General features: G+C 57.8%; 1 protein-coding gene across 11 annotated transcripts in view; it reads right to left on the bottom strand.

The window, feature by feature from the left end:
• Positions 1-9,975, bottom strand: part of TPM3 (tropomyosin 3) — a 16,067-nt gene that overhangs the window by 3,914 nt on the left and 2,178 nt on the right. For 2 of the 11 annotated variants that reach the window (XM_010727269.3, XM_010727271.3), the window contains exons 3-10: positions 8,185-8,318; positions 7,374-7,491; positions 7,074-7,144; positions 5,702-5,777; positions 5,178-5,240; positions 5,023-5,092; positions 3,355-3,433; positions 1,461-1,530 (exon numbers count right to left, since the gene is read on the bottom strand). In XM_010727269.3, the coding sequence (XP_010725571.1) occupies positions 1,461-1,530; positions 3,355-3,433; positions 5,023-5,092; positions 5,178-5,240; positions 5,702-5,777; positions 7,074-7,144; positions 7,374-7,491; positions 8,185-8,318 (681 nt within the window). Of the gene's footprint in view, positions 1-1,460; positions 1,531-2,150; positions 2,701-3,350; positions 3,434-5,022; positions 5,093-5,177; positions 5,241-5,701; positions 5,778-6,279; positions 6,356-7,073; positions 7,145-7,373; positions 7,492-8,184; positions 8,319-9,975 lie in introns of those variants that run through there. The other 9 variants (XM_010727276.3, XM_003204184.4, XM_010727275.3 and 6 more) reach the window with 7 other exon arrangements.

The raw sequence follows: 9,975 nt of genomic DNA, 5'->3' as shown, positions 1-9,975 counted from the left end.
AAATCCCTATGCCACAGCTTCCAGCCTGCCAGAAATCATCCTCGCTAACTGGAACGGCTCACACAGCGCACCATGAGGAGCACAGCACACAGCACAGCTGCTGGCTTCACATCTCGCACCCTGCAGGTGCTACAAAAGGCCCAGGAACCTCCAGCAACCTCAGGAGGGCCACGCTGTTCCTCATAGCTTTCAGACCAGGAACAATTGCTCCTGAGCAAGGCCTGGCCACGTAAAGTTCAGGTGCTCCCCTGAGCAGTCACAGCACAGCCCCCCACCCCACAGAGCCACCCTGACAGCCCCACACATGGGGAAAAGCTTCTCCTCACCCAGCTGCACCCCGCTCTGCAGCACGGAGGGTGGCAGCGCTGACTGACCCGCCATCCCAGCCACCAAGGGACAAAGCAACAGCTGGAGGAGCTGACAATTTCTGCCCTGCTGCAACCCAACTCGGAGCAGAGGGAAGCTGTGCTGCAGGGGACGGTGCACCAGCACCAGCCTGCCCTGCGCGCAGGCTCCCAACGCTCTGCCCTCCCAGCTGGGCCCGAGTCTCTAGGGCGAGAAATGGGACGAAACTGCAGTCAGCGGGAGGGCAAGCAATCAAAGGCTGGGGCAACAGCAGCTCCCGGCCAGTATTACTGCTTGTGGACCTGACAACCCAGCCACGGGAGGGAGCAGCCTGGCTGAAGTAATTAACGTGACCTTCCTAAGACCTCAGCAACAGCTTCTTAAAGCGGAGCAGCCGCCGTGGGGCTGCAGCAACGCCTGAGCCGCTCCATTCCCCACCCAGCCTGCAGGGCAGCCTCGCAGCCACGTGGAGCCCCACGACCCGTGCTTTGTGGTCAGCTTATCTGTACCTGCAGCAGTCCTGCACTGGGAGCCCAGCCTGTGGCAACCAGCCTGCACAAGCCCTGCAATCCCGTCAGACCAGAAGCTTCCCAAAACCTCCCAGGGCAGGAATTGCATCACCCACCCAGCATGGAGTTCCACCAGGACGAGCAGGGAGCGGGCTTGCCACAGCCCAGCCTTCAATAACGTTGTTTGCAACGCCTGCTCCACTCCATGGGGGCAGGTAACAAAGGCAGAGCCAGGACCTCCCCTCGAGGAGAGGCCATTTCACAAGGGCAGGGAGCGCCGGGCCACCTCCAGAGGTGGAGAACTGGCAGGCAGCGCTGGCTGGAAGCCCCCACCCACCAGGAAGTAACGACAGGCCGCCCCCCGCACAGCCAGAGCCCGCATCTCAGCTGCACAGCTGGGTACCAACAAGGATTCTCACTTCTGGGACTAGAGCTCCGCAAAGCATCAAGCCAACATCTGCAGAGCTTCCCAAGCTCTTACTCTGGGATTCCTCCCAAAAGCGCCTCCTCCTTCCCTGCCCCAGAGAGGGGACAGCCCTAACAGTTGAGTGTGAGACCGTGCTGACCGGGAGCGCCATTTGTGTGCAGAGCAGGGTGTGCACAAACCTGAGGTTCAGGGAACCAGGGGAGATGTCCCATTTCACCAAAGCTCGATTCCTGAAGGGCTCTTCGGGCCCTGTGGCAGAGGAACCAATCCAGAAAGGAAGAAGCATTGGAGAAGCCACCACGAGGCAGCACAGAGTTACAAGAGGCAGATCAGTTTTTTTTACGGTCCCAGAGCAACCAGAAAGACTCCAGACTCACACCAGCAGCCATGTGTTACGTGCCTGCAGCCGTGCTCGGTGTCCTGCTGTACACCACACTCCACCCCCCAAGGGTCCTCTGCCACCCCCAGCCCCACGCAGGAGCCCAACTTCTGCCATGTGAGACCCCTGGGACGCCTGCAGCTCCGCCCCCTGAAGCAGGAGCCATACATACCCACCCCACACGCAGCACCCAGCCTGCTCCAGCCCTGCTGGAATCAGCCAGAGGTACGTGCTATTCATCAGCTCCCACCTCACCAGCTGTGGTGGCTGCCCACTGCAAGCCAGCGTGTGACAACCGAGGCCAGGAGTGCTACAGAGCGGGCAGGTGAGGAGTGCCTCCAGCCAGGCTGAGCAGACACGGCTGGAGGACGGCCTGCTGCAACGCAAGCACTCTCCTGCACCCTACAGAGCATGCTGGCCACCGGGGCGCCGCGTGCAGAGCTGCGTTTTGCATCTGTGAGCTGGTAACGCACCCAAAGCGAGACATCAGTGCATTCACCAAGTCTGTATTCCACCAAGGCCCAGGGGGTCGCACCAGTGCGAAGGCAACATTGCAACTGTTACTCTAAAGCAGCAGCAAGTGGTCACTAGAAACCCATTTCTCAACAGCACCGGCTCTTCTATTCATACAAGAGTTGTTTTTCCTTCAAAAAGGTGACATCATGCTCAAGTAAGAGGCAAGAGAAATACAAAAGGCGCTTTATGGCTCTCCGTAAGATATGCAGATGAGAACAACACGCTCCCAGCTACACCCAGACATTGGAAAGGGCAGCCCCCCAGAGCACGGCCGTGTCTGGCACACGGGTCAAACAGAGGGAGCTTTGTTTAGGAGCAAGTGCAGCATAACTGGGAGCTGCTGCTGCCGTCAAGCTTCAGCGTCCTTACAGCTCATTCCCAGGGATGCCCTGTGCACAGTAAGTGGAAAAAGGTGCTGGAATTCAGAGCGAGATGACGAGAGCGTGAATGCAGGGTGCAGGTGCAGAACAAGCCACCAAGCAGAAAGGCAAATCCAAAGTGGAGTTTGGAATCGCAAGATTCATCTGTGTGAAACAGAAGGAGACACCGGATTGAAGAGAAACGCGAGTGTTTGTGCACAGCAAACTCGGCTGGGGGCTCTCGGGTGCCGTGTTAAGGCTCCTCACAGTGCAGATTCCTGGCCTCTCCCTGTTAGTGGTAAGGACTGCGCAGAGCAGCTGTTAGCAGAGCTCACCGCCACTCCCAACGCAAAGCCAAGGAGCAGAGTTGCAGAAACACGAGTTCAGCTACTTCCACAGATCAGGTCGTGGTCCAGTCCATCTCAAGGCTGGCATGGCAACCCCTAAGGAGCCCACCTGAGCGCTCCTCTCCCAGGAGGACCCCGAGCCTGCAGCCTGGCGGCTCCAGTGGGCAACTGAGGCACAGCACCGGGGGGAGCCTCCGCAGCGGGACTGGAAACTGCACTCCTCAGAGTCGGAGTCAGAACCCTTTCAGGCCAGCACAGCTCTTGGTGTTACGCATGCAGCTCAAGACCCTACAGTTAGAACGCAGCATGCTGCGGGGCAGCCTCCACAGTCCCAGAGGCACAGATCTGTAGAAGTAACCTAAACGACACAGTGCCATTGATTCTCCAGCTATGAAAATCACAGCAAACCAAGCAAGCTCTGGCGGTCTAGCCTGCTGAAGCGAGAGGCAAACACCAGCCAGCTCATATTTACATGGAAGTCATGTCATTCAGGGCGTGGTCCAGTTCCTCACTAATTGCTTTGTACTTCAGTTTCTGGGCATAGAGCTCATCTAGAAGAGGTTTAGGAGGAGAACAAAAGGGAAACAATGAGGGAAGGCACAGGAGTTCTTCCAACACCCTGGGGCAGGAAAAGCAGTGTGGGATTCATGACCAGAAGAAAAATGAAGTCAGATGGGAGCCACCACGACTGCGCTGCGTGGCTGCTGGATCCTGAGCAACGACTGGGAGGTTTCACACAGCCTGAGGACAGCCTGAGCAGCTCAGACCCCACAGGCTTGTGAGAACAAGCAGCTCAGCCAGGTCAGCACGAGCCACCAGGGGAGGGCAGCTCCACCTAAGGAGATGATTGCTAAAGCAAAGGAGGGCACGGAGCAATGAAGGGCTTTGTTCTCACCTTCGGTTTCAATACAAAAACCTGTTTGGGAGAAGTCAGTTAAGTAACAGCGGTGAGCAAGAGAGGGAATTCCCATCCTGTGGGATAAGCTGAGCAGAAGGGCCACACCTGTGCTCTCCATCAGATAATGGAGCAGACTGAGGACTGCCACCTTCCACGGGGGTGGCAGCCTTGAAACCTCACACCGGTGTGCTCCCAAATCATGCAGAGCTGGCAGACTCCTCCCAGCACCGCTGCCCAGGCTGCGATACAGCTGGTTATGTTATTAACTGCTTCCCAGGGCCCAGAGAATTTTATCACTTGTCATAAACTAGGTCACCTCAGCAGCAACACCGGAGATCAGAGCCAACGCTCAATCAACATCTTTCGAGGGCAGCATGCAGGGACTTGGAGTATTTCAGCTCCCCTGGACCATGGGGTGGCTCAGATTGCTGCTTGGCTGCAGTTCTGGAACAGCTCTGCTGACAAGGCTGCTATTTCTGGAGTAACCCAGGAGTTTTATTCGGGCTGTAGGATGTGGCTTTCCATCTCCAAGACCTGGCACTAAAAGGCTGCTAAGGCCCATGCTGTGGCAGGAGGCCTGCAAGAGCTCCAGCCACAGCTATCTATGGAAGAATCCACAGCCTCAGATCTGAGGAGGCAGCTGGAGCTTTCTCCTTCCACGGCTGGGAGAGAGGACAGACTGCAACAGCAGGAATGCTCCTGAAGTACTGTGAAACCAGGAGGAAAGGAGCCCAGCATCAGCCAGACCGGAGGACTTTTGGCCATTATGGGCAATTTTATCTTCAACTGATGCTGGGTAGTCTCAGTCCTGAGGCTTGGCTCCTTACTGACGGCAGTAATGCTGCCTGCAGAGAGGCCACGTGCATCAAATTCCACACAAAAGAATGTTATTGTAACCAATTCCTGCGAGTTCAGGTGGTTTTTTCCCCCCCTCTACGCCACTCCTTAAATGGGGTTAAGCTGGAACACGGGAATCCAGTTACATTCCTGAGGACAGGACGGCCAAGATCACCACTCTCACTATCTGTGCTATCAGGCAGGGCGTTGGGAAGCCTCAGCACAGCCAGGGAGCTGCTGCCAGGGCAGATCATGGCCCGGAGGCACCAGCTCGACACAGGCAATGGCTTCAGCCTCGCTCCAAGCGACTCGGCAGCACTGCTGCTCCCCAGCTGCCTGGCAGGCAGTTGTTCTCAGCTCCCCACTCATCACCACGTTCTTTAGCTTCCCCTCCCCGGGATGTACCTTCCAAATCATCGATGGTCTTCTCCAGCTTGGCTACAGAGCGCTCAGCAAACTCAGCACGGGTCTCCGCCTGCAGACAGGAGTGAGTCAGTCAGTGCAACAGCTTCTGCTACAAAGGACAGACCCGCCCGAGCCACCCCAACACCACCACTCACCTCTTTGAGTTTATCAGTCAGGATCTTGATCTCCTCTTCATATTTATCCTCTTTTTGGGAGTACTGTGGGGAAGGAAAGGAATCGGTCATCTGCAGCCTCGTGCGTTTCCCATCCTAAAGCCTACAGCTACAGAGGGACACTTCAACTCCCCACTGCAGTACGCATGCCCACAAACTTCCAAACTTCCTATTCCAAGAGGGCTGGGTCAGTCAGACAGCAAGTCCCACACCATGCACATCACACACAAACTCAGGCACAGGAAAAACTCTCATCCCAGCAGCATTAACATCTCAGCTGCTCAGTCTGCCCCAAGGCAGGGGCACAGACGGACCTCCCGCGCTCACAGCTTCTACAGTCAGCATCAGTCCTGTGCTGGAATCCACCAGCTCTCCTGGGAAACAAGCACGGCTCTCCTTGCTTGCTTAAGGCTGCAGCTGCATTATCTCCATCCCAGCGGGTGCTCTGCTGTCACACACCCTTCCAGCAAAACAAACGTTTCTGGCCCTTGGAAAAGTAGCCCTACCTTCTCAGCCTGAGCCTCAAGAGACTTGAGATTGTTGGTGACATTCTTCAGCTCCTCCTCCAGCTCGGAACATTTACTGTGGGGTTTCGTAAAGAAAGAGGGGAGGAAAAAAACAAAACAAAAAAAAAGGGAAAAGTGGGAAGGAAAGACAGGAGAGACGAGAAGTGAATCCGTGTGCAGGGGAGAGCAGGGAGTTCTTCAGGAGACTGTCTGCGATCAGACGGGATGGGACCTTGCTTTGAAGCACTTCTGCAGAAAGCAAGTTCCCTTCTAGCCTCCAAGGTCACGTTTTAGATACGCTGCCAGCGCGTGCACGAGGCACCCAGCGGCACAGCTGAGACGCACAGATTTCTGCCAGGCCTGGCGTCCTCGCGTAGAAGCTGCGCCTTTATTCTGCTGAAAGGAGGGAAGCTGCTCCGACAGACAGATGGACAGCTGCCACCACTCAGACAGGAGTGCTCGGGCAGAGGACAGAACATTCCAGGAGAGAGAAGGACGCAATTAAGCCGAGGGAAGGAGCGTAGCGAGAAGTCCACAAGAGTTCTGGTTTAATGGCTCGAGAAGGGAACGGTTAGTACCTTTTCTTCGGCAACAGACAGACACTTCAAGTTCTGGTCCATCACTCTGATCTGCTCCTGCAGCTCCCGGACACGACTGTTAGTGACGTTCACATGATGGCACAAGCCAGGTGGGGGCAAGGGTCAAAAGGAGCACCAATAACACAACACCGCAGAGCCAAAAAGGGGCGGGGGAAAAACACAAAGAAGTCATGGTCACGACATGCATGTCTGGGCAGGAAGCACAGCGCTGCTGCTGCACACATGCTGGCTTTGTTAGACAAGGCCCACAGTACAGAAGGGCCCCGGGCAGCTCCTGGAGGCGCATGAAAGGAGCCGAGCAGCACATCTGGCGTCTCTGCTCCAAGCAGGAGCTCAGCGGTGCAAACATCCCCGTGATCACTGGAAACACTGAAGGAGGCCAGAGACCAACCTCAGCCACAGCTCTGCTCGCTGCTGCGGGCCATTTTAGGCTCAGCACCACGTGCCCCGTAGCAGTGTGAGCACATCCAGTGAGCAAACAGCAGTGCTGGTGGCTACCGAGTGGAGGAAGACTGACCTCAGCAGCTAGAGGCACTCATGCAAAGGTGCTGAACATCTCTGCCGCAAGGCACGGCGTGTTGATTTTGATGCCAACTCCACGTTCTCAGTGGATCTCATCCCGTTCAGAGCAGGAGATCACCTCCCAGCTCTTCCATTTGGAGAGCTAAGCCCGCCCTGTACTTCAGGCCTTGTGTAACAAGGTTAGAAATGCCATCGGTGTTAGTTCCCATGCACAGGTAGACACACCAGTCACATGCAAGCAGGTTACTCACGACTCTGCAAGCTCAGCTCTCTCCTCAGTACGCTCCAGATCTCCTTCAATGATCACCAGTTTCCGAGCAACCTGGGAGGGAAAAAAATCAGAGTTCACAAGCAAGGAAGATGAACGCCGCTCTGGTCGGCTGTGCAAGTACTAAAGGGAAAGCCTGCAGGAGCCACTGGTGTTGCCAGAGTCACTGGCTGGGGGAAGCGGTGCAGCTGTAAGCCAGGTCCCCCCACACTGTGTTCCTGAGAGCACAGACAGCAGGACGAGCGGCCAGCATCAGCTGCACGACAGCATCCAGGGCTCTCACCTCCTCGTACTTCCTGTCCGCCTCCTCTGCAATGTGCTTGGCTTCCTTCAGCTGGATCTCCTGCAGCTCCATCTTCTCCTCATCTTTCAGAGCTCTGTTTTCAATGACTTTCATGCCTCTGCCCCCCAAAAAAACAAAAAGCACAGCAGAGAGTGATGATTAAAACAAACTGGCAGCATAACGCGTGTCAGAGAGTGAACAGCATTCCCAGCCACAGCGCTGCTCTCCGAGTGCAGAGGACAGCAGGGGAAAGCAGTGCTGCTGCTCAGAGTTAACTGCTCCTCTGAGCACGGCTCCAGCAGCTCACTGGGCTCCTGGAGCACAGGAAGCACTGCTGGGAAGAACAAGTCAGGCTGTCGGAGGGACTCTGCGCAGGCAAGCCAGGCACTTCCAGGCTGAAGCACAGGGAAAGCCAAACCTTTATGGCAGACGTAAGCCAGGTCAGGCTGCTACAGAGAGGAGCGCATCGGCCAACTGGAGACGCTGCTGGGACTCCTCTCCAAACCACATTCCCAGCTCAGGAGCTCCCGGCCAGAAGGGAGCGTGCAGCAGGAGGGGAAGCTCCCCTACCTCCCCACTGCACCCAGGGCCCACTGCTCCCTCAGAAGGGAACCCAGCAGCCACGGCCCCACGCCGAGATGCTCCCTGAAGGCCGACAGCCCCGCTCCAGCATCAGCAGGTCCTCACTCCCACACCCGGCCTCGGTGTGGCACCCACTCCCCACCTTCTGAAGCTGAAGATGCCAACATCACGGGGCCCTGGCGAGGGGCACCCCTGCGTGGCTGACAGCACAGCGGGCACCCCTGCTCACCTTTCGCTTTCATCTGCTGCCTTCTCAGCCTCCTCCAGCTTCTGCAGAGCGGTGGCGAGGCGCTCCTGGGCCCGGTCCAGCTCCTCCTCTACCAGCTGGATGCGGCGGTTCAGGGATGCCACCTCTGCCTCAGCCTGGGGGGAGCAAGGAAGGCAGCTCAGCCTGCAGCGAGCAGCACAGAGCAGCTGGGGGATCACCCGCAGGCCAGCAGCAGCACGGAGGAAGCCAAAACCAAGTCAAGGAGCTGCATCCACTTTCTTACACCGAGCCCTGCATTCCAAGATAAGCCTTGCAACATTTCACACGGGCTCACGCAGGCAGCAGCCGCTGCCACACGGGTTTCTCGCCTGTCAGCTTGAGCTGACGTGACAGTTTAAGCCATAAACACTAAGTGGATGACTTACACTAACGTCTCTTCTCCACAGCTGCTGTAATCCTGCCAGGCCATCAATCAGCCCTATTTATCCGCTGCTCCGGCGCGCCGTGACAGCCGGCATTCAGCACCAAGTCAGTTTACTCATGTGATCTGGACACCAGCGCTGCTCAAACCGAGCAACTCAAGGAAGATGATCAGCTCCGTGCTCAGAGCTCCGCCTGCCCCGCCGAGGGGCCACAGTGCAGCTCTGGGGCTCCGGCCAGCAGCACTCACTGATCCCACAGAGCAGAATCCTCACCCAGCCCAAGCCAGGCTGGGAGCTGCTGCCCAGCAACACGTGCCAGCACGATGCTGGGAGCCCACGGGCTCTGCTCAATGCCCAGAGTGCAATCACAGCAGTGACCGAGGTTTGAGTGAAGCACCAGAGCTCAGAACCCAGCACCCCCAGAGCCACAGCAACGCCACCATCAGCCACATCTGCTCCACAAAGCCCTGAGCAGAGCCCGCGGGGCAGCCTCAGAGGGACACCAACGCCTCGGGGACACCCCAAAAACATCCAGCATCCCCTTCAGCAGGATTTCTACGCCGCTACCGAAACGGAGACGGCCACTCCATTTCCCAGCAGCGACCTCCCGCAGAGCCCAGCACACAAACGCACCCCAGGCACGTATGAAATACCCAGCAGAGGCCATGGCGAGCCCACCAGCCGTGCCCAAGGAAGGAGCTGCAGCAAGGAAAGAGGCCAGCGCCGGAGCACGGCCTGCCACAACCCACACCCTGCCTCCCCCCCCCCGGCAGGATGCAGGAGCACTTTTGCTTTCAGCTGCAGGCACACCCTGCTCTTCACCATGGAAACCCGCAGCACTTTGATGCGCAGCACACCGACCCAGAGCTGCTTTGGAGGAGGAAGCGCTCTGCTCAAAGAGGAACCAACCGACGCACCAAGAAAGAGAGGAGCAGCCTTCGCGCTGCCGAACCTCCTCCTCCTCCTCGCAGCAAATGGAGGCACGCCGTCCTCTATCCCCAGCCCCCCCTTCCCCTCCGGGGCCCACCTTCCTGCAGGCAGCGCTTCTTCATCCCGCTGGGACCGCGGGACAGAGCCCCGCCAGCACAGCAGTGACACCGCCGGGCAGCCGCACAGCACCTCCCACCACCCCCATTTCCTTCAGGAAGCGAAGCCTGAGTCAGAAAGCCCGGAGAAGGGAGCCCGGCCAGCATCGCTTCCCAGGGCCGCAGGCTGAGCGCGGCTCCGCTCTCACACAACGGCGCTCCGGCAACCGGGTGCGAGCAGCGCACGTCGCCATGACAACGCCGCAAGTACGGCAGAATTCCTTATGTGGCTGCAAGGAAAACCAGCGCGGGGCTGGGAGTGGCCCGGCCGCTCCGCTCCGCCGTCAGCCCCGAACGCCGCTCCG

This window comes from Meleagris gallopavo, unplaced genomic scaffold, assembly GCF_000146605.3.
Source record: "Meleagris gallopavo isolate NT-WF06-2002-E0010 breed Aviagen turkey brand Nicholas breeding stock unplaced genomic scaffold, Turkey_5.1 ChrUn_random_7180001879934, whole genome shotgun sequence".
NCBI classification, from domain to species: Eukaryota; Metazoa; Chordata; class Aves; order Galliformes; family Phasianidae; genus Meleagris; species Meleagris gallopavo.
Note: the sequence above shows the minus strand (reverse complement) of the source record. Positions and strands in the feature narration are given on the sequence as shown.